This window comes from Manis pentadactyla, chromosome 11 (genome assembly GCF_030020395.1).
Source record: "Manis pentadactyla isolate mManPen7 chromosome 11, mManPen7.hap1, whole genome shotgun sequence".
In the NCBI taxonomy this organism is placed as follows: Eukaryota; Metazoa; Chordata; class Mammalia; order Pholidota; family Manidae; genus Manis; species Manis pentadactyla.
In genome coordinates, this window is record NC_080029.1 from 2,494,150 (window position 1) to 2,516,824 (window position 22,675).

Consider the following 22,675-nt stretch of genomic DNA (forward strand, 5'->3'; position numbering starts at 1 on the left):
CGTATGAAGAAGTGGGACGGCAGGCCTGCGGGCTGGCTGGCTGGCTTGTCTCTGTCCAGAGTTCTACAGGAGTGAGGTTCCTACTTTTGACAGCAGCTTGATCTCTGGGATTCCCTGGGCATGTGGTCTTATTTTTGGCCTCTATTAGGGCCCCTTTTTCTTTAATTTTTAATTTTTTAAAAATTAAAGTGTCATTAATATACAGTCTTATGTTGGTTTTCAGATGTCCATCACATTGGTTTAACAGTCCCTATGATCAACTTACACTGTGATTGTGAATTATTGTGCTCCCTTATGTCCCCCCACCCATCCCGCCGCTCCCCCTAGGTGACCACCAGTCACTTCTTGGTGTCTGTGAGTCTACTGCTGTTTTGCTTTGTTTTCATATTCCACAAATACTTGAAATCATATGGTATTTGTCTTTTTCTGCCTGGCTTATTTCACTGAGCATAATATTTTCGGGCTCTTCTAATCCTAAAACCCTTACTCCACTGGTCAGGGAGCCATGCAGCATTTGCTAAAAATATCTACTCCAGCTATACAATGAGGAACAGGCAAATACCCAAAGATGTGTTTGAAATTCCACTGTGCTTACCTTACAGAGGGCTCAAGACTGATTTCCTTTTATTTTGCAGCAAAGGGGAATGGCCGAGTAACCCATGGTCTGTCCTCACAAGGGGATGCCATGCGACAGTAAGAGGGAAGGAGGGCCATCTCTATGTCCCACCACCAGCGGTTTGGGGGCACGTTCCCATGGTGGGCAGGCTAACGGCACCCCAGAGATGTTCCCACCCTACTCCCCGGACCCTGGGGATACGTTTCCTGACACGGCAAAGGGACAGTGCCGATGTGACTACAGGTGGCCCTGCTGGATCGCAGGAGTCCTTACAAGCGAGGAACCATTCCCGGGTGCGGTCAGAGGGAGAGGTGAAGCTGGAGGTAGGGTCAGAGAGCGGGGCGCCTGGGCCTTGAAGGCCGTGAAGGTGGGCCGGGTGCGCAGCCAGGGCGGCTTCTGGAAGCCGTGCTTGCCGAGGCGCATTCCAGCGGCCCGCCTCGTCGGGCCGGGGCTGCGGGCGTCCCTGCGTGCCGGCCGCTGTAACGACTGGTCAGGCTGCTTCCTCGTGGTGGTTTCAGCCTGTGTGTGGCTTCGGCTTTTATCAAAGACACTGGGGTCCCCCTGTTTATGCAGCGAACCTGCGTCCCGTCAGAGTGCGGATGAGTAAGTTTTCGTAGTGGCATTGCTGGATCTGGGTCCACTTAAAGTCTCCGCGATCCGGCACGCTGCCCTCCCCCTGGGGTGACCCCGGCCCCCGCCCGCGGGCAGAGGGGGCCATTTCCCGTGGGCGGCGGCCCCTGGATGGGCGCTGGGACAGTCCCAAGCTGTGCCCATCTCACGTGGAAGGAAGGGTGAGCGGGAGCTTTGAGGCACCCCGGGGGCGCTGCGGGGGGGCCGCGCGGGCCGTGCGGTGGCCGCGGGGGCGGGGAGGCTGGGGCCCGGCTGCCGGAGGCCGGCAGGCGCCAGGGAAATCCGCCCGCGGCGCGGGGGCCCGGAGGCGGGAGGCGCACCCTCCCCCGGGCCGCCCCTAAGGCAGGGCCCCTGGGCTCGGCGGGCTGACCCACAAAAATGTGTTTTGACAGAAACGACAGAAGTGAGAACCTCCACATGGTTTCCGAGAAACTCCACAGTTTAGAGTAAAAGCGAAACAGAACGCCAAACCTTCCTTTAGGAGGAAACGGGGCTTTCAGGGGGGTTTCCTGGGTCTCGGCCCGTCCCCAGCAGGGCAGACCCGCCCCCTCCCCCCCGGAGGCCCCGAGCGGGCATCTGCGCTGTGGCGGGGGAGGGGGCGGGGCAGTGACTTCTTGTGTGGCCCCCAAGCCCAGCTGGTGGGTCTGCTGGGTCTCAGGTTCACAGCCCGCACCCGCCGTCCCCTCCTGCTGGCTCAGCAAGGTGCCAGTGCCTGTGGGTCCCCTGGACGTGGGGCTCAGGGGGCTCCGAGGCCGCCGAGGCAGCCTGCCCATCTGTGCCGTGGGCGGGAAGACCCGGAATGGAGGGGCGCCTGCGTGCCAAAGCCGCCAGACCCAGCAGGACCCCCAGTTCTGCCCCCTCAGCCCGTTAGAGACGCCCGGCAACACTCATTTCCACTCCCAGGGAATTGTTCCCGGGGTGCTGACATTCAAAGCCACCCTGCTGATGGCACCGCAGGCGCCTACTGGATTCCAGCAGCCAGGCCCTGGCAGGACAGGCAGGGGCCGCCCAGGGCCGCCCCTTCCATCTGACCGCGTCCTTAGCACCTGCTTCCAGGCGCTTCACGGGAAAACACATACACGTGGATGTCCCTTCAGGCCGTCGGAGCGCCTTGTTGGTTTGGGTTCTGGACACAGCATGCTTTATCCCCAAAGTCCCAAAGTCTCTGGTCAGGAAAACAAGGGGTCCAGAGCATCCCCAGCCTTCCGCCTAGGAGGCTGCTGCCTGTGGGCTTTGTGTCCTGGCTCCGGCACCTTCTAGCTGTGGGGCCGCGAGGCATCTCCTCATCTTGCTGCATCTGCAAATTGGTGCCTACCTCGCGGGACTGTGAGGAGTGAAGATCACTCGTGAGAACCCTCAGCATGGGGCGGAAACCCTATTCTGCGGCACCCCGGGGACCATCACAGTACGGGGTTAGGAGGGCAATTCCAGACCCTCGGTGAACCCGGCGTGTCCTATAAGCTCTGTGTCCCCGCGGAGCGCACACTGACCCCGTGCGCAGGTGCTGAAGGACCCAGGGAGCCGTGAGGAAGCCAGAGCAGGCCTGGGAAGCCTCGCCACCGTTCTGGAGATAGGAACGGTCCAGAATGCTGCCCCGAGCCCCTGACAGGAGGCCTATGGGATTGTGCTGTGGAGCCGGGACAGAGAAAGACCTGGACCCTTCAGACCAGGTCGGAGGAAGGCTGGGAAGGGTGGGCCGGCTAGTGTGGAGGCGGTGCTTCCGGGGGTCATCCCACGGGGTTGAGCAGAGAGACGAGGCTGCAGCTGAGGGGTGTGCGGTAGACAGAATAATGCCCCCCACAACCCCATGAGGCGTCGCGTGTCCACGCTAGGTCCCCCAGCAAAGGGCAATAGGATGCCGGCAGAATTAACATTGCCGACCAGCCCACCTTGACCTGGAACGGAGCCTGGATTATGCGGGGGGCCCACATCTTCACAGGGTCCTTAACAGTTGGGGAGCGGAGGTCGCCGTGCAGCGCACCAGGCCTGGTAACTGGACGTGCAAACAGGGGGAAGGGAGTGCAGGCTCACGGAGAAGATGAGAGGCAGGAAACAGGTTCTCTCCTGCAGCCTCCAGAAAGCACCAGCCCCACCCATGATTTCAGCCCCAAGAGACCCAAGTTGGACTTCTGACCTCCAGAACCATAGGATGATAAAGTTGTGTGGTTTAGGCTGCCGAGTTTGTGGTGATCTATCACAGCAGCGACAGGACCACAGGATGCTGGGGGTCTGCGAAGGAGACCCCGAGCATGGCCCGGGGGCACTTGCTCATTGCTAAAGACCTGCAGGCTGGGCTGAGGCAGATCTAAGTGTAAATGCTGGGCACCTTAGGCAGAGGCAGCGAGTGAGGTCAGAGCGCAGAGCACAGGAAGACAAGGCTGCCCACGGGAAAGGATGGTGTTGGGGCCCTGCCACGCACACCCAGAGTCCGCTCCAGCTCAGGGTGATGCTGAGCCCCCCGGGGAGCTCCCTTCAGTTTCTTCCACATGGGCCAGTAAGAGCTTCCCAGGTGAGCAGGAAATCACAATAGTGCTAATGTTGGCAGTGCAAAAGAAACGCCGCTGAGAAAGCAGGGACCGGCACAGAGATGTGCACACCTGTGTTCGGAGCAGCTACATTAATGATGCTCTGTGAGATAAGCCAGTCACAGGACACAGCCTGTTCGAATCCACTTACATGAGGTCTTTAGGGGACTCAAACTCACAAACAGGAAGTAGAATGGTGGGTGCCAGAGGCTGGGAGGGAGATGGGAAGTTGGTGTTCATGGGGACAGAGCATCATTTTGGGAGGATGAGAACATTCTGGAGATGATGACGGGGATGTCTGCACAGCAATGTGAATGTGCTTACTCCCACTAAATGTTCACTTAAAAATGGTTAAGATGGTCAATTTTATGTTACGTGTATTTTACCACATAAAATGATTTTTAAAAAGTGAATTGGTAATAAAGTCAATTGTTTCATGTTTTTTAAAAAAGGAAGGAAATTCTGTCACATGTTACAACATGAATGAACCTTGAGGACATTATGCCAATTAAATAAACCAGGTGCAGAGGGATGAATATGGCATGATTCCTGTCAAATGGGGTCCACAGAGGAGTCAAATTCATAGACAGAAAGCAGAGTGTTTGGTGCCAGGGGCTGGGGGCAGAGGGGGGAGCTAATTTAATGGGCACAGAGTTGCAGTTTTGCAAGATGAAAAGAGGTCTGGAGATGAGTGCACACAGCAATGTGTTTTATTTAACAACACTGAACTGTATACTTAAGAATGGTTAAGAAGGTAAATTTTATGTTGTGTATGTATGTTCTACCACAATTTAACAAAAAGAAAGTATAGCTATGAGTAATTTCTTCTTTAATGACAGATTAAAGAAAAAAAACCCAAACGAGAGTTCTTTGTTACTTTTTGACAGCAGCAGCAGAGGGGAGTGTGGGGTGGCAGTGCTGGTGGTCCATTCCCCATGGTCCAGCCTAACTGCGTGGCCTGTGCTCTGCAGCTGACCCAGGGAAGATGTCAGGGAAACATTCCCGGGCTGGTAAACAGTGAGCCTGTCTCCCCCATGTTTGCTTGAGGAAATCCTGTGAAAGTTGGCAAATTCTAAGATATGTTAACGTCCACATTTTCAGCTGCAAAGGAAATTTCTTTCGCAATCACCCAGTCCCCTCCCATTTATTTTTTTTCTTTGGTAGTGACGGTATAAAGAGCCCAGCGGCTCAGAGGCCACTCAGAGGAGCCTGCGGGGCCAGGAGCCATAAGGCAGTGGCTGCGTGATGGACCGAATCAAAATGAGGAGTTGCTGGGAAATGAAGAAGAAATCCAGGCTGAAAGAGGAAGTAGCGGTTGAGAGCCTGCAAATGCTGCCTGGTGAGACCCAAGAGCACACGAGAGGAAAGCGCAAAGGCAGAGGTTGGAAGCTGCCGACGCCATTTCACAGGGGAAAAAACCATGCAAAGCACATTCAGCTGCAAGAAACCTCCAGAGGTGCGTGCCTCTCCCCTTTCATCCAGGAGTCCTTGTTCCTTCCTTGGTCCCTTTGCTCACTTCTTCACCCCCTCATTCAGTGTTCATTGCATGCTCCCCCGACCATGAGTGTCACGCTGAGGGCCTGGAGGGGACCAGGTGGCATGATAAGATGCAGTAACCTGTCATGGGGCTACGGCTGGGGCCTGAGCCTCTGGGGTGCTCAGAGACACAATGCCAGGGAGCGAGTGCAGTACCAGCCAATAGTCGTCACACCGTGAGAGGCACCTCCCATGGAGTACCATTTGAAGCTTGTTTCAAAGCTGACAAAACAGAGGCTCAGAGAAGTCGAGTCACTTGCCCAGGGATGCTCAGCAAGTTGAGGAGGTCTAGATTCAAATTCAAGTAACCAGAGCTGGATTGTGCCCCAGGCTCTGGAGCTGCAGGACTGAGAGAAGAGCAGTGGGGTGGGTGTGGGGGTGTCTGTGTCTGATCCATGTTTGTGTCCCTGTGGCCCAGCATGGTGGGGTCTGTACCCAGAGAAGCTTACTGAATGGCCTTGAGTCACCGGCAAGGCTGGGCTGCTCTATTCATTCAGGCCCTGTCCAGAGCTGACTTCTGGGAGGGGTGGGTTTTCCGGGAGTGGCTGGTGCGTCTGTAATCTAGGGAATGCTTTTCTGAAGAGAAAACGCTTCAGGTTTTGCATGAGGTCTGTGGGAAGTTGCCAAATTGCAGGGAGCCCAGGGTCATGCACAGATTGGGTGCCGCCTTCTCGGGTCTGGATGGTGACCGGCATGGGGTTGTCAGCTGGTTCACAGGTGATGGGGCGGGGGGGCGTCTGGGAGGTCACCTGAATCCTCACTAGTCCCATGCCCTCTGACCTGGGGGCTTCACTGCCTGGATCATCACTTCCTCAGGGTCCTCGTACTTCCTTCCCCACGGCCACTGTTGCTGGTGCCACAGGTTGCAGCCTGTGTCACAGAGAGATGGCCATGTGGCTTGGAGCAGCTGAGCTGTCTGCAGCTGGACAGATCTCAGGGGCGTGGTGGGCACCCTCACCAGTCATCCTTTAGTGCTTGTGGACATAGTGGCGGACGACACCCCATGTCTGGCCTTTGCCGGCCTGGCGCATCATCCCCGATTTCTGTGAAGTAGTAGGAACGTAGAGTGTTTGAATGACAACTGAGGGTCCCTTAGGGACGTGGTAAGAGCAGCTCACCTGTTTTGGGGTATGGGGGTCATGGTCCCCTACCCAGAGGAGGGCCAGGCTGCTGTGGGAGGGGCAGTAGTTCCACTTTAGAAAGAGAACGCGCTGAAGAATGGCACTGTCCAGGGAAGCCGGCCGGGGAGGCGAGATGGAGCTGCACAGGGAACTTAAGGATTTTAGTAGTCACGGTAGAAGCTATAAAAAGAAATAGGTGAAATTAATTTTAGTAATGTATTTTATTAAGCCCAATATGACTGAAGTAGTTGACATGTTTCAGCAGTCAATCAATATTAAAAGTATTAAAGTATTTTACTTTCTTTTTCTTATTATCTGAAATCTGGGGTGTGTTTTGCACTGACAGTGCAGCTTGATCTGGAATGTGAAGTGCTCAAGGCCATTGTGCTGGACTGTGCAGCTCCAGAAGGGAGGGGGATGGTGCCCAGGAGGCCCGAGTGTGGTCACAGCACAAGATTCTTGGGGTTGCACTTCCTATTTCCAAGTCTAACCTAAGTAATTGTTTTCAGCAAGGAGCTATCTGCCAGATGGACAGGGAACCCTCACCCCCCCCAAACTTAAATGCTATTGAAGGCTGTCTTGCTTTGGTTCAAAATAATTTCCACCCCATATTCCATCCCCTACTCAATTCTTTGTGTCATTATTATGTAGTTCAGCTGCTTTCACTGAGAAACCCAGTAAAACAGTGGCTTAAGCAAGATAAAATTTGCTTCTCTTGTGGAAGATTTGGTGGGCCAGGGCTCCTCAATGCTCAGGGACCCAGACTTTTCCATCCTCCAGCTGGGCTCCTGCTTCGTGGCCCAGGATGGCTGCCCAGCTCCTGTCATCACATGTGCATTCCAGCTGTCAGGAAGGAGGAATAGAGAATGGGAGGGCATGCCTCCACCTTTGACAATGGAAGGCACTGAGCCCCAAGTTGAACCATAACTCTCCTCCCATTTTGAAATTTCCAGAGAGAAGTTATGGTTCATAAATTCCCTTTGAAGTTAAATCCATAAGAATTGATGTCCAAGTGTTCAAGAGCCTTGGACACTCCCATCCCCTACTCTTTCCTGAGTCTCACCAGAGCCTACCACTGGCAGTATAGGCTTGATCATCTTGCTGAGGCTCCTTTGGGATCCAAAGCAGAATTCTTGCCTTCCAATTGCCCTCTGCCTCCCGGGTGGCTGGCATTATAACGTGGCACATGGGGTCCTCCAGGAGCAGGGAGTTTGGATGGGGATGTGGTGGCCCTGAGCCAGGCCAGGCGGCCAGGGTCACTGCTCATGGGCATGGCAGCAGCAGGAGGGAAGGAAGAGGTGAGGGTGGGGATGGGGGACCACAGGTCGGCTGCCACCCCGTCCAAGGCAGAGGTGAGGGCCTGACTGGGCATGGCCTCTCGTGCTGGCCTGGTGTGGACTGACTGGTGTCCCAAGCACATCCTCCCCTCCTGAGCCTTGGCACCCATCTTGCTGGAAGGTGCTGGAGCTGGGAGCCCCAGGCAGGCTGCGAGGCATGTGGTATGGCTGTGAACCCCCACCCATGGGTCAGGCCCCTCCCGGATGGTGTTATGGAAGATTGTGCTCTCTCTCTCTCTTGTCTCTATCATCTCTATCATTTATTGATCTGTCATTTATCTATCATCCACCTATTATCAATCAACCAATCAATATGTCTATCATCCACCTATCATTTCTCTGTGTGTCTATCTGGTTGATTCCAAATGTGCAAGGAGGCAGAGCGTGGGTGCCCTTTGACTCAGTGGTAGAGCCGCCATTCTGCACATGGGGTCCAGGACCCACACAGGCAGCACCACCTGGGAGCCCATCAGAAATGCAGATTCCTCCCTGGGCTGGAATGAGCCCTCTGGGGGCCCAGGTGTACATTCATGCTGAGCCCCGTTGTGCTGGGACATTTCCCACCAGCTCCTCTGGGCCTCCTCCCCGTGCTCCTCAGGGGGGAAGCCTGCTGTCTTGGGGTCCAGCTTAAGGGTGCAGGCACAGACTGTGACTAGCCGCCTGAGCTCCTGGGCTCACCAGCTGCGTGCTGTGCCGTTCTACTCGGAGAGGGAACAGAGGGAAGCCTACCAGGGGTCGCATGGTAAGAAAAGTGTGGCCTCCAGAGCCTGACCGGCCACGTAGACCCCTGCTCCCAAAAGCTCTTCTAACTGGCTGCCTTGGCTTGCTTCCTGCCGGTTCCCCTGAAGGGTGCATCCCAGACAGCTCGGCTCCCGCCCTCCCTCCTGTGAGCTGGGATTAGTGAAGAATCTGCACGGGTAGGTGCCCCCTCCCAGTCTCCGTCTTTCCAGGCCCCTCTGAGCCCGCTGTTTGGACCCCTTTCTTCCAGGCTTCCAACAGCTGGTCCAGGAGGGGCAGTTCCGGGAAGCCTGCCAGAGCATCCTGGCGTCGGCCCAGCACAAGCAGGACTGCGGCCCGCAGTACGAGCTTGTGGCCCAGAACATGTGGCAGGTTGTCCAGCAGGCCCTGGGGGACGTCAGGCACAGTCAGGAGCTGGAGCCGAAGCTCCAGGCAGTGATGGCCGCCGTGGAGTGGGCCAGGGAGGATGAGAGCCAGGAGGCTGCTGTCCTCAGGGACGGCGGAGTCACTTCCTGGGGCAGAAAGCTGGAGGGGCTCCTGAGACGCGACGCGGAAGCCCGACTGCCCACCCTGGGCCCCGAGGGCAAGCTGGGCCCATACTTGGAGGAGCTGGACAAGGCCATCGCACAGGGCCTGGGGTCCCAGAGGGCAGGCCAGCTGGGCACCCACTTCTGGGCCACCTACAGGACGTGCTTCCAGAATGCCCTCCTCAGCCGTCTGTCTCAGCTGGCAAGCTCCCCCGATTGCAGCTGTGAAAGCTGTTGTAAGCTGTACACCTGGGGCAAGATCACCCTGTTTGGGCAGCTGGGGTGAGTCCTCCTGGGGGTTCCGGGATCCTGGCCGAGGCACTGCCTGGTGGTGAGGGCCCTCAGGCCTCGGGCTGTGGCCAACATTTAGGCCTTTAGAAGGGCCCCCGGGGTGGGAGGAGCGTTTGGGGGAAGGCAGCCTCACTGGCTTTGGGGACAGCACGTGTATGCAGGTGTGGGAGGGGAGGTGGGGTGTGTAAGCGCGTTAGGGTGGGCTTGCACACGTGTATGGGGAGTCCACGGGCAGTGCTCGTGTATGACCGCTGAGACTTGTCTACACCGTGGGAACTTGTGCTGCCATCTGTCATCCAGCTGCCCTCTCCAGTCCCCTGGGCCTGTGTGCAGAGGCTGTTGGGGCCCGGCCTGGAGTCTACCACCCTCAGCTCTGAGCTGTCTTCTACACACCAGCACCCCCTGCCGTCCCTCGCACCCCAGCTTGGCTCCTTCTGGTCCAGCAGGGAGATGCCTCTGAATGGACCATCTACCTCCCAGACGCCCAGAGCAGGGAACCTGTTGGACCCAATGGTCTTTGTTAACTGGATGTCGCAAATTCAGGAGAAGCTGGTGGGGCTCACCCAGGTAAAGGGATTCAGGAGCATCTGTCACCCAGAAGCCTCCTTGTCTTGCAGTGGGGTGAGAGGGGGGGGTCAGAGTGGGTCCCAGGCACCCTCTCTGCTCTGACCAGCACAGGGCTCTGCTTCCCAAGGGGTGGTAGCTACTCACTGTCCCCAGTTGAGTGTCTGGGTGATGACAAGACAAGATGCAGTGGCTCGAGAGGAGCCGAGAGGAGGGAGCATCAGGGAAGTGCTTACGGACCCCCCCTGACAGACAGAGGGACAGAGAGAGGGGTTCCCTCAGACCGGGGTCTCCCTGGGGGCAGGGGCTTTCAGGCTGCTGGCCAGCGGGGGTCCCCAGGCTGGCTGCAGTCCTGACCCCTGTCTCCTCCAGGCGGGGTATGCCAGCCTCAGCTGCAGAAGGGCTGGACCTGGATGCACCCCAGAGAAGAGCGTAGGGACAGAAACTGCTTTTATTGCCTTCTGAGCAGGAAAAGTTGGAAAGAAGACTAAAAAATATCCTGAGCCATGATCAGAAAGAGGGGGGCCACAGTCCCAGCCCAGTGTTCCTCGACATCTTCCAGGTAAATGCTGGTCAGCACCTCCCCAGCCCATACAAGGGTCCCCGGCCCCTTCCTGAGTACGCAGCCTGGTGAGGGAGGGGCCTGGAAAATGAGCGGTGTGGGGGGCAGGGGCTTGGTGACTAATGGGTGGCTGGGGGCATGGCCAGTAAGGAGGGCATGGGCGTGGTGGCGGGGCCCGGGCATTTGAGCAAGGACAGGTTGGGGCACCCTTAGAGGTTGAGAATGTTGGGCAGAACCAAGTGGGAGAGCAAACGGCACTCAGCCAGAGGCCTGGCCCCTGGGCGGTGGGACCCCAGTGCCAGGGCGCAGAGCACATCTACCCAGAAGAGGTGTCTTCCTGGCACCTCTCGGTCATGAGACCAGCTGCCCAGGCCTCAGGGCCTGCGTGGGCACCAGGGACAGGGCATGGGCAGTGGGAGCCGAGCCTCAAGGAGACAGCTGTGTGGCCCATTAGGGTGAAGGGGTGAAGGACATGTGGCCCAGGAGGAGGAGAGGCCCCTGAGTGAGTGTGGGGGCAGTGTTTAAAGGACCTGGGGCCGGGGGTTTCTGCTGCTTCTCTTGGCCACTCAGGGTGGGATAGAGGAAAGGAGGTGGTGGAGACATGAAGCATCCTCAAGGCCATCGTGCCAGGATGCCCTTTTCAGAGCATCAGGTAGGGAGTTGGCCGCTCTGGAGGGGGTGTGCTGGGGCGGCCTCTGGGCCCAACAGGAGCAGCCCAGCCATTTGTGGTGACGAGGACGTTGCTCAGGTTGGTGCTTGCGGGATACGGTGGGGCGTGGGAGGGGAAGAGTCCTGGACAGGCGGCCAGGACAGGTGGGGTCATGAGGACCTGGGCCGAGGCATCTGTTCCTTGTCATCTGCAGTGGGCAGGCACGGCAGGACGGTGTGGGGTGGCCTGTCCATGCCTGCCCTTCCCCAAAGGATGGCTGTGATGGGCACAAAGCTGGGGGCCACATTCCCCCTGTGTCTGCTGGCTGGGTGATTAGCCTGGGGTCCCCCTCAGAGCCTGCTTGCTTTGAATGACAGCTGTTGAAAGAAACCATGAATTCAGTCCAACACATTGGATCGCCCATCACTGGCCGGGTTCAAGCCATGGTTCTGGAAACATTTTCAAAGTTTCTGGAAAAGTAAGTGAAAAGGTACGCCCTGCCCAGATAGGGAGGCCCGCGGCCGGGTCTACCTCACCCAAGTCTGCGTGCTAGGCAAGCGCCTCGGCCACCGGGAAGGGTCCCTTGTGGAACCGCGGCTGGGCGGGGCCCGCCTCTCTGCCATCACCTGCAGGTACCAGGCCGAGGCTGAGGTCATCCTCCAGCAGAACAAGGACACCAATACCTTCCCCCAGATGCACGTGCTGGGAAACTGCTCCATCCTCAGGTGTGTCCCAGGTGGGGGCCAACTGAGCTGGTGGGCTGGGCGGCCAGGCTCTGGGCTCTGTGCGCCATGCTGTGTGGTGGCAGATCTGCGTCCATCGGTGAGAAGAGGGGGGAAGAGCCCCCCGCCCCTCCAGGGCCTGCAGAGCCCCACAGTTCTGTGGGGAAAAGGCCAGGTGCCAGTAGCGCTGGCTGCCACCAGGGGAGGACTTCTCACTGTCCCCCCCACATTTTAATCCACATGAATATAACACTTATTCCATAAATAAATACATTTAGAAAAAAGTGTGGGGATGAAACAGACAACAGCAAAAGCAGGGGACGTGAGCTTGCCTGAGGTGCACAGGGGGGCCCCAGCTTGGGCAGGCCTGGGGCTGCTGGCCGGGCCCCATGGACCCTTCTGGCTGCCCCAACAGGGAAACGTGGGAGCAGCTGAGCAGGGTGCACGACACGCCGGCGGACCCGGGCACACACGTGCAAAGCGTCATCAGGGCCATCGAAGAACACAGCCAGGACCACCTCCGGCTTCAAGTCAGAGCCCTGTGCCAGGTGTGACCCCCTGCCCTCGGGCCCTGGGGTGGGACATGGCGAAGTGCCAGCAACAGAAGCTGGTCAGAGGTGTCCCCAGCCAGGCCTCCTGCCCTCCGCACGCTTAGGCCCTTTATCTTGGAGAGGGGTGGGGACAGAGAGCAGGGTCAGCTTCCTATCTGGCGTGGGGGTGGGGACTGGGGTAAGCAGGCTGGGTGCGGCCCTGCTGCCCCTCATGAGGCCTGGCCCCGTCCTCACTGAGGGCACCTCCCTGGGCAGGGTCCACACTCCTGTCCCCCTGTCACCTTGGCCTGACCTGCCCCTCCCTCTCTCCACCTGGGAAACTGCCCACCCTGCCAGGCCAGTGGCGCCCGACCCCTTCCCTCTGGCTCTGCCGTCCTACGTCCCCAGGCAGGCAGAGCCCCTCCACTGTGCCCTGGGGCCTCCGTGCTGCCAGCCTTGGCCTCCCCTCAGCCGTGGCTGCCTTCAAGGCAGGTCCTCGCCCAGAGTTCTGGGGCCCCCGCGGGTGCCCAGGGCCAGCCCTGGAGCGGAAGCCTTGACAGGGCAAGGTGGCCTCCGAGGAGGTGGACACTGTGGGTGGGGGTTCCAGTTCAAATTCAGGGTTTAGGCACTCTCCTCACAGGCTGCTCCCCATTTCCTGCTGTGGGGCCAGCTTCTGAGGCAGCTGCCACTGGACTCCCCGCCGAGATCCAAGCACCTGGCTCAGCGTGGCGGGGAAGGCCCAGAAAGGCCATCTCCTTCCCAGGGGCGAAGGCGCCACACCAGCCCCGAGCCGCGCTGGCACGGCTGATCAGTCCTCTCTGGACCTGGGTGTGTGTGAGGAGGAGGGGCAGGAGGCAGGGGCCGAGGGCCCCCCCACACTGTGCTCGGTGGCCACAGCACACCACCGCCCTCAGCGTCACGTTTTCCAGGTGGTGCTGGCGAGGCTGTGCGGGGCCCCCGAAGGGGCTCCAGGGGCTGTAGCGGGGGTGCGTCTTGCTTGGGCCCCCAGCTAAATGCTGAGCAGACTGATTCTGCCTCATATGCCCACCCTCCTCTGGTGCCCACAGAGTGGCAGAAGGGCTGTAGGTGGGGAGGTCCCCCTGCTTGTGTCTCTGGAGCTCAGACCCCAGGGGAGTGACATCACTGGGGTCTGGAGTGGGGTGCCATGCCACGGTGCTGTGGGGACCACGGGGGAGGAGAGGGACCCGGGAAGGCTGGGGAGGGCTCCCAGAGGACATCCACAGCTGCAGGTTGAATCTGGGGTGCTCCCAGGAGTTGGCAGGAGGCGAGCTTTGGGGCAGACAGAGGCCAAGCCTCTGGCCCCCTCCCTGTGGGCCCTCTGGTCCAAGAGGGGCCGCAGGGCTGGAGAGGAGTGGGCACAGCCATCCTGCAGTGACGTTTGACCCTCCTGTCCTCAGAATGTGCTGAGGGGTCACTTCGGAGGGAAGGACAAGGATCTGGCCAGAGCTCTGCAGTCCCTGTGGCAGGGCCTTGAGGGCTGCCACCAAATACTCTCCACCTCCACGCACCAGGTAGGGGGGAGCAGAGAGCAGGCCTCTCAGGGGTCAGCTCTGCATGGCCACTTGGACCCTGACCCCCCCCAAATGTGGCCTGGCCTTCAAAGGGGCATGGAAATCCCCCTGCCAGTGGGGAGGCCCAGGGCCAGAGAAGGGGCCCCGTAACCACCCTGGCTGGCCTCAGCCTCGTGAGGGGCTCGAGGACGCTGAGTGACTGGCGTGAGTCGCTGAAGATGCCCCTGAGAAGCTGACGTACGGCTGCCCTTGAAACCCAGTGCTTAGGGGCTACGTCAGGCAGAGGGCTTTGTGCGATGTCCTGCCATCGCCCTTCCCTGAGGGTGGCCCTTCCCACTAAGGCCAGCTGGACCGTGTCCTTCTGACCTTTCTGTCTTCTTGTCTCTCTGTGGGGCAGAGCCTTGTGAAATGTCTGCACGCGGTGATCTTTTGGGAGTATGTTCAGGCCCTCGTTGCCCACCTCAGGACACTGGCACCCAGGATGTTGGGGGACCTCAGGGCTCAGGTGGAGATGGACACCTGCAAGCTGGGCAACATCCTCAGGGAACACGGGGTGAGCCCCCTTGTGTGGGTCCAGGTGTTGGGGGCCTCTGTTCTCCTTTTCCAATGCTTGTCTTTCTCCTTGGCCCCTGGGCCTGGGGCTGGCCATCCCCATCCAAACTCTTAGGCCCACCAGTGCTGGGCCTCAAGCCCCATACAGCAGACTGGGCCAGGGAACTGGGGCCACCTGCTTTCATGCATTGCCAGGGCTTCGAAGCTGGGGGAGGCGGGGTCCCGGCCCGGACAGCCTGTGGGGAGCAGAGACATCGGCGGGAGCACCAGCTCTGGCAGGCAGGACACCACTCTGGTGGCGCTGGTTGGGGACTGTGTAGTGGCCCCAGGGTGTGGCCTGGGGGTGGGCGGGGTCCTCCTGGGAGGACGCAGAGCTCAGGCCTGGCTCACCCACCTGCCGCTCCCTGTAGGGCTCTGACCTGGACGACCTGCGGGAACCCATCATGGGGATCTTCCAGCTCAGGGAGGACCATGGTGGAGAGGCGGTGGCTGGCTGGCTGGCCTCCTTCAGTGACCGTTTCCCTGATTACGTGAGGTATGAGGCAGAGTGGGGGATGGGAGAGGGTGAGGGAGGGGCAGCCCTGCAGAGGTGGGGCACTGCCAGGGCCTGGGGTGGGGGCACGGCTGCACAGAAGTCCCATGCATGCAGGGTCTCAGTTGCTCCCAGGGACTGAACCCTTAGAGGTCAGTGTTTCCATTCCCAGATAAGGAAACTGAGGCCAGAGAGGGGTGAGATTTACTCCAGTGCCCCCAACAGGCCAGGGCAGGCAATGCAGGACCATCACCTGCCAGAGGGCTTAAGGGAGCTGGTCTCCCTGCATCCTGCTGTTGGCTCAACTGGGCAGGGCTCTCAGAATTCTCCTGTCCTGACCCTTCCCACAGTTCCCAGGGCTTCCTAGTAGACAGCCAAGGGGTCCCTGGAAGGGAGGGCAGGTGGGGACTGGGGAACCTCCCAGCATCCCACCTGCCCTGGAAGACACTATTGTAGACTTCATTCTAGACCCCATTTGTGTGGGTTCATAGGTGCAGAGACCAGGAGCTCACAGGTACACAGACCCAGGGCTCACATGTGCACAGACCCAGGGCTCACAGGTACACAGACCCAGGGCTCACAGGTGCAGAGACCAGGTGCTCACAGGTGCACAGACCCAGGGCTCACAGGTGCACAGACCCAGGGCTCACAGGTGCACAGACCCAGGGATCACATGTGCATAGACCCAGGTGCTCACAGGTACAGAGACCCAGGGCTCATATGTGCACAGACCCAGGGCTCACATGTGCACAGACCCAGGGCTCACAGGTGCACAGACCCAGGGCTCACAGGTACACAGACCCAGGGCTCACAGGTGCACAGACCCAGGGCTCACAGGTGCACAAACCCAGGGCTCACAGGTACACAGACCCAGGGCTCACAGGTGCACAGACCCAGGGCTCACATGTGCATAGACCCAGGTGCTCACAAGTACAGAGACCCAGGGCTCACAGGTGCACAGACCCAGGGCTCACAGGTACACAGACCCAGGGCTCACAGGTGCACAGACCAGGTGCTCACATGTGCACAGACCCAGGGTTCATGGGTGCACAGACCCAGGGCTCATATGTGCACAGACCCAGGGCTCACATGTGCACAGACCAGGTGCACACAGGTACACAGACCCAGGGCTCACAGGTGCACAGACCCAGGGCTCACATGTGCACAAACCAGGTGCTCACAGGTACACAGATCCAGGGCTCATATGTGCACAGACCCAGGGCTCACATGTGCACAGACCCAGGGCTCACAGGTGCACTGACCCAGGGCTCACAGGTACACAGACCCAGGGCTCACAGGTGCACAGACCCAGGGCTCACAGGTGCACAGATCAGGTGCACACAGGTGCAGAAGCCCAGGGCTCACATGTGCACAGACCAGGTGCTCACAGGTGCACAGACCCAGGGCTCACATGTGCACAGACCCAGGGCTCACAGGTACAGAGACCAGGTGCTCACAGGTGCACAGACCCAGGTGTTGATGGATTCAGAGGCCTGGGGCTCACAGGTACACAGAAACTCTCTTCCCACTCCCCAGCAGCCCCAGCATGCAGGACCAGCCGTGCAGCTCCATGGACTTGGAGGACATTGAAGTCGAGAGAAGCTGCCGGTGGTGCTGCTGTTTGCCCTGGCTCTTGACAATGACCAGAGGTTCAAGGCTCCAGGCCACTCCTCCAAGACATGGTGGTAAGGCAGGGTCCAGGCCTTGGTGGGGTGGCTGGGGCAGAGGCTTGGGGGTCTCGGGGGAACCAGGCTGAGAGGTATAGCCGGAACGTGAGTCCAGTTGCTGTAAGTGGACACAGTATTGCCTGCCTGGAGACACTGTATCCAGTCCAGCGGTTCTAGAATATTTTGGTCTCAGGACCTCTTTACTCTTGATTATTATTGAGCCAAAAACCTAGCTTTTGTGGTGATATCTATTAGTAGTTCTGTTGTTGGGCAGCTGCATCTGGGGAGGGCTTCCCTGAGCCCTAGGTGAAACCTCAACCTGGGCGGGGGAGGGTTCTTGACTTCGATGGAGAAAGAATTCTTGACCAGGTGTGATGAGTGTATCATTAAATCAGGAATGAAATCATAAAAGTGAGAGTAACAGCAAATGGCAGCAACCATGCAAGCCGCAGAAGGCAAGGAAGAGCAGAGGGAGGAGAGGGAAGGTCACTGAGCTCCTGCTCAGCACAGGGCAGGTCCCTTGCCAGTCCCTGAAGCCAGACTCACCTGGCATCCAGGGCCTGCTTGAATCTGCACAGCATGGGAACTAAGGCCCCACCATCCTAGGATTTGGGGAAGCCTCAGAGCACTGGATGTTCTGAGAACTTCCCAAAGCAAAGAAAAGAGATTTTCGGGCAGGCTGCTAAAGAGCATGATGGTACAGGTGCCAACCCATCCGGGTCCCCCAGGCAATGGTAACTTGCAAGCCCAAATCAGAGTTCTCAGCAGCCCCTCCCTACTTGTCTGAAGCAGGACACAGAGTGAAGACTCGTGCTTACATCTAGAAAATAGAATGAAATAGCGAAGTAACAATGACTCTTGCCACTGAAGAGTTCAGAGACAAAACTCAGTAAGTTGAGCAGTAAGAAGGCTTTATTTGAGGCAAAATGCACTCAAAGAAAGGGGAGTGAGGGCAGCCTCCCAGAGGAGGTGCACCTAAGGGTTTAGGATTCTGCCTTGTAAGGCTTTCAAGAATGGGGCAAAAGGCTGAGGGGCTGGGAAGGCTGGACATGTGGTCTCCTGATGTTTATCTCCAGTGAGAGACATTATGTCATTTCACATAGTCAGTCCTCTAAATATTCTGCCAGATAAACTTAACACAAGGAGTTCAGTGATCCTGTTCCCCAAGATGGTGGTTACCCTCAAACAGTGGGGACCTATCATTTAGGACTGCTCGCCCTGCCTTAAGATATACGGTCAGTTGTTGGCCGATTACCGTAAAATGGGTTAGGAATCTTAGCTCCTACTCCTTGTTTTTTAAAGTAGACTCTTAGCCTTAAGATGGAGTCCCTCCAGTTCTTACTATACTATTTATATTTCAGCATTTTTTAATCATAGGCAGGAAAAATTAATCATGATGCTTGTCCTATGTCCCTATTCTACGTCAGTTCCATATTAGAAATTAAAACTGAGAAATATTTATTAATCCATGTGGGTGCAATGGCAATATTTCCAGCATCTCTTGCCTGGCCTTAGTCCATCTCCTTATCAATACGTGTTTACAAGGGGCAGGCAAGCTGTTCTCCTTTAGTCCAGCCAGGACAGGGACAGACACTGGGAAGCAGGGACAGATGACTTCTTGTAAGCAATAGATGGGTTTCTCCCACTTTATTTCTCCCTTTGACTTATTTCGGCTTCACAGGTTGCCCTGATTTATTTGCCCCAGGCTGGAAACACATTTTCCCCCTGGAGTTATATCCATTTACAATATTAATTTGCTAAAAATAATAGTAATTCACCAAAATAGAAAACTAGTATTCATTAATTATAAGCAAAGTATATGATAATATATTATTAACATATGAATACATTTGTAAATGAATAGTATTTATATGCAAATAATATTCATTTAGAAACATTGATTTATTTTTAAATAATGAAAATAAACCCATAACATGTTAACATTAATACTAATTTTTAAGTGAAAAAAAGTGTTTTCTGAAACAAACTTAATGATACGGGTGTCATTGTTTTACGTTTGCAAATATCTTTGACTTACTATGAGAGATTCTCATATCTGCTCTGTGTTCAGTCTGCCATGATATATTGTTTCAGGGGAAGTATGTAAGGAATGTGCAGTCTCTCCTAGACTACAGCTGAAAAAGGATGGAGTTTGATGCCTTTTTAGCATAATTGTGGATATTCTTCTTGGATACCACACCAAAACTGGACAGGTGCTAGTTTATTTATTTATTTATGTATTATTCAGGTATCATTGATATACACTCTTATGAAGGTTTCACATAATCAACACTGTGGTTACTACATTCACCCATATTATCAAGTCCCCCCACACCCCACTGCAGTCACTGTCCATCAGGGTAGTAAGATGCTATAGAGTCACTACTTGTCTTCTCTGTGCTATACTGCCTTCCCCATGAACCCCCCCACACCATGTGTGCCAGTCATAATACCCTTCCATCCCCTTCTCCCTCCCTCCCCACCCACCCTCCCCCATCCCTCCCCTTTGGCAACCGCTAGTTCCTCCTTGGAGTCTGTGATTCTGCTGCAGTTTTGTGCCTTCAGTTTTGCTTTGTTGTTATACTCCACAGGTGAGGGAAATCATTTGGTACTTGTCTCTCTCCGCCTGGCTTATTTCACTGAGCATAATACCCTCTACCTCCATCCATGTTGTTGCAAATGGTAGGATTTGTTTTCTTCTTATGGCTGAATAGTATTCCATTGTGTATATGTACCACATCTTCTTTATCCATTCATCTACTGATGGACATGTAGGTTGCTTCCATTTCTTGGCTATTGTAAATAGTGCTGTGATAAACATAGGGGTGCATATGTCTTTTTGAATCTGAGAAGTTGTTTTATTTGAGTAAATTCCTAGGAGTGGAATTCCTGGGTCAAATGGCATTAGTATTTTTAGTTTTTTGAGGAACCTCCATACTGCTTTCCACAATGGTTGAACTAGCTTACATTCCCACCAGCAGTGTAGGTGGGTTCCCCTTTCTCCACAACCTCACCAGCATTTGCTGTTCCTTGTCTTTTGGATGTTGTCCATCCTAACTGGTGTGAGGTGATATCTCATTGTGGTTTTAATTTGCATTTCCCTGATAATTAACAATGTGGAGCATCTTTTCATGTTCCTGTTGGCCATCTGAATTTCTTCTTTGGAGAAGTGTCTGTTCATATTCTCTGCCCATGTTTTAATCGAGTTATTTGCTTTTTGTTTGTTGAGGCGTGTGAGCTCTTTATATATTTTGGATGTCAACCCTTTATCGGTTCTGTCATTTATGAATATATTCTCCCATACTGTAGGATGCCTTTTTGTTCTACTGATGGTGTCCTTTGCTGTACAGAAGCTTTTTAGTTTGATGTAGTCCCATTTGTTCATTTTTGCTTTTGTTTCCCTTGTCCGAGGAGATGTATTCAGAAAAAAGTCGCTCATGTTTATATTTTAGTATAATTGTGGATATTCTTCTTGGATACCACACTAAAACTGGACAGGTGGTAGTTTATTAAAGATTAGTTACAGTGTGGATTTTGAAACCATCTTGATGAATTTATGAAACTCATTTGCTCTGTTAAAGTAAAATCCATTGGCCTAACTAGCACTTTGAATGTAAATGATTCTCCCAAAGTGGTTGCTGTGTTTTACATTCCTGCTAGTAATGTGTGAAGATTCCAGTATCTCCATATCCTCATCAACATTTTGTATTATCTGACTTTGTGATGATAGCCATCCTAGTGGTGTGAAGTGGTAGCTCATTGTGGTTTTGATTTGCATTTCATTGATGGCTAATGATGTTGAGCATCTTTTCATATGCCTAATTAGGGTCCATCTATATATCTTTTTTGAGAAATGTCTACTCAGATCCTTTGCCCATTTTAAATTGGGTTATCTGTCTTTTTATTATTGAGTTGTAGGACTTGTTATACATTCTAGATACAAGTCCCATATTAGATACATGATTTGCAAAAATTTTATCCCATTTTATGGGCTGTCTTCATTTTCATGATAGTGTCCTTTGAAACACAAAAGTTTTAAATTTACTTTTTTCTTTTGTTGCTTGTCCTTTTGGTGTCACATCTAAGAAATCGTTGCCAAACCCATGATCATAGAGATTGACTCGTATGTTTTCTTCAAAGAGTTTTGTAGGTTTAGCTGTTACGTGTGGGGCGTGATATGCTGAGAGCTATGTGTGTGATATTTGGCAGGGCTCCAACCTCATTCTTTTGCATGCGGCTGTCAGTTATCCCAGCCACTCTAGTTGAACAGACTATTCTTTCCCCATTGAATTGTCTTGATACTCTTGTCAAGGGCTGGGCTGGGCGGGAGAGTCGGGTCCAGGAAGGCTTCCCAGGGGAAGAACAAGATGTTCCAGCCCCATCAGTGTTAGAAGGTGGTTAGGAATTTGTCAGAGGACAAGGAGAGTGGGAAGGAAATGACCGAGGAGAGGGGTTCATTCCAGTAAATATTGATAAGAACATCTGAGCAATTGTGTACCTTTGGTAGAAGCAATCTCAGGTTGCTGTTCAAACACTAGCCTGACCTGACTTTAAAAAGTAGTTTCTAGGTCTACAGCACCCGTCAGTGGTGATGAACGTGTGTTATGGCATAAACTCCAACAACCTGGAAGTTCACCCAGTGTCCATTCCTGGGATAGTCAGTGCTGAAATGCTCACATTGAGCATGTTGTCGAGAGACTCCATCCTCTGCTGTGTGACATTAGGGGTTGCGATAGGAATTAATGAACCTAGGTGATGTCATCAATGTGGGGTTTCTTCTCCCTCACACTTACAGGTCAGATATAGAAACTTCTGGAAGGAGATGGCTGATGAGCCGCCCGTGACTGCAGCAGTCCCTGAGCCACTGAACTTCTAGGGGATGGACTTGGGGCACAGGCTCCCAGGAGCCCCTGCTACGATCTCCGCAGACACAGCGGACTGAGCACGGCTCCCTGCATCTTCATCCAGAAATAAACTGCTCGACTCAAGGACACTTAATTAGCTGACTCTAAATGACCGAATGGCTTCAGCTGCGTTTGTCCTGTTTGTGGTGAGCTTGTGATGAGCCTTTTTCTTAAAGTTTAATATTTGGCTCAACAGGTCCTACTTGAGAAGCTGGCATAAAACAGCTCCAAATGACTTCATGTTCCAAGTGTCACCATTTGTCCATTTCTTCTAGGCTATCCTATTTGTTTGCACATAATTGTTTCTACTTCTCCAAATAATCCTTATTTCTGTAGAATGAAGTGATGTCTCTGACGACATGTGTAAGTAACAAAATGGAGATTCTTTCCCTCAGCCTTCCAAATCGGAGCTCACATCTACCCTGTTGATTAATAGGGTTACCCTGGATTCCAGTTACTATGTGCATTGCATGTAAGTTTCCATTCTTTGCTCCAAACCTTATGCATCTTTACATTTTAAATTTATGTCTGGTAATGGCAGTAGTCTGACTTTTTAAAAATCTAATCTGACAATCTTTATTTTATAAATTGAGAATTTATTCCATTTATATTGATGTAATTAAATTATAGTTGGGTTTAAATATAACATCTTATATCCTGCTTTGTATTTGTCTTGCCTATTTTTTTTTTGTGAGGGCATCTCTCATATTTATTGATCAAATAAATATGAGAGATGCCCTCACAAACACACACAAATATATATATATACATACGCACTTCCAATTGTAAAATAAATAAGTAACTGGGATGTAATGTATAGCATAAGGAATATAGTCAAAATATTGTTAACAACTTGGTATGGTGATACCTGGTACCTAGAATTATCATGTATATAAATATTGAATCACTGTGTTGTACACCTGAAACTAATGTAATACTGTGTGTCAACTACCCTTCAATAAAAAAATAATTATCCAAAAAAAAATGGTTGTTAACAACAATAAAATTCTTATAGGGGGGTCAGTGCTCAATGCACAATCATTAATCCACCCCAAGCCTAATTTTCGTCAGTCTCCAATCTTCTGAAGCATAACGAACATGAAGCATAACGAACATGGAGTATAAATTCTTACATAGTGA

At 54.2% G+C, this 22,675-nt stretch overlaps 1 protein-coding gene across 5 annotated transcripts; it reads left to right on the forward strand.

Moving 5' to 3' along the window:
* Positions 1–762: 762 nt before the first annotated feature.
* Positions 763–22,195, forward strand: LOC118910690 (uncharacterized). 5 transcript variants are annotated; one of them, XM_036882067.2, is made up of 13 exons: positions 763–939; positions 4,936–5,227; positions 8,754–9,312; positions 9,765–9,888; positions 10,355–10,447; positions 11,474–11,574; positions 11,729–11,821; positions 12,234–12,366; positions 13,767–13,880; positions 14,278–14,433; positions 14,843–14,967; positions 16,504–16,649; positions 17,424–17,676. In XM_036882067.2, exons 2-13 carry the CDS (start codon positions 5,017–5,019, stop codon positions 17,453–17,455), a joined length of 1,887 nt encoding a protein of 628 aa, XP_036737962.2. In that variant the 5' UTR covers positions 763–939; positions 4,936–5,016; the 3' UTR covers positions 17,456–17,676. The 5 variants fall into 5 exon arrangements, with proteins under 5 accessions (XP_036737962.2, XP_057344098.1, XP_036737960.2 ...); XM_036882065.2 differs by having other exon boundaries at positions 767–939; positions 16,501–16,649; positions 17,424–17,666; XM_036882066.2 differs by having other exon boundaries at positions 768–939; positions 9,768–9,888; positions 16,501–16,649; positions 17,424–17,664.
* Positions 22,196–22,675: the final 480 nt, after the last annotated feature.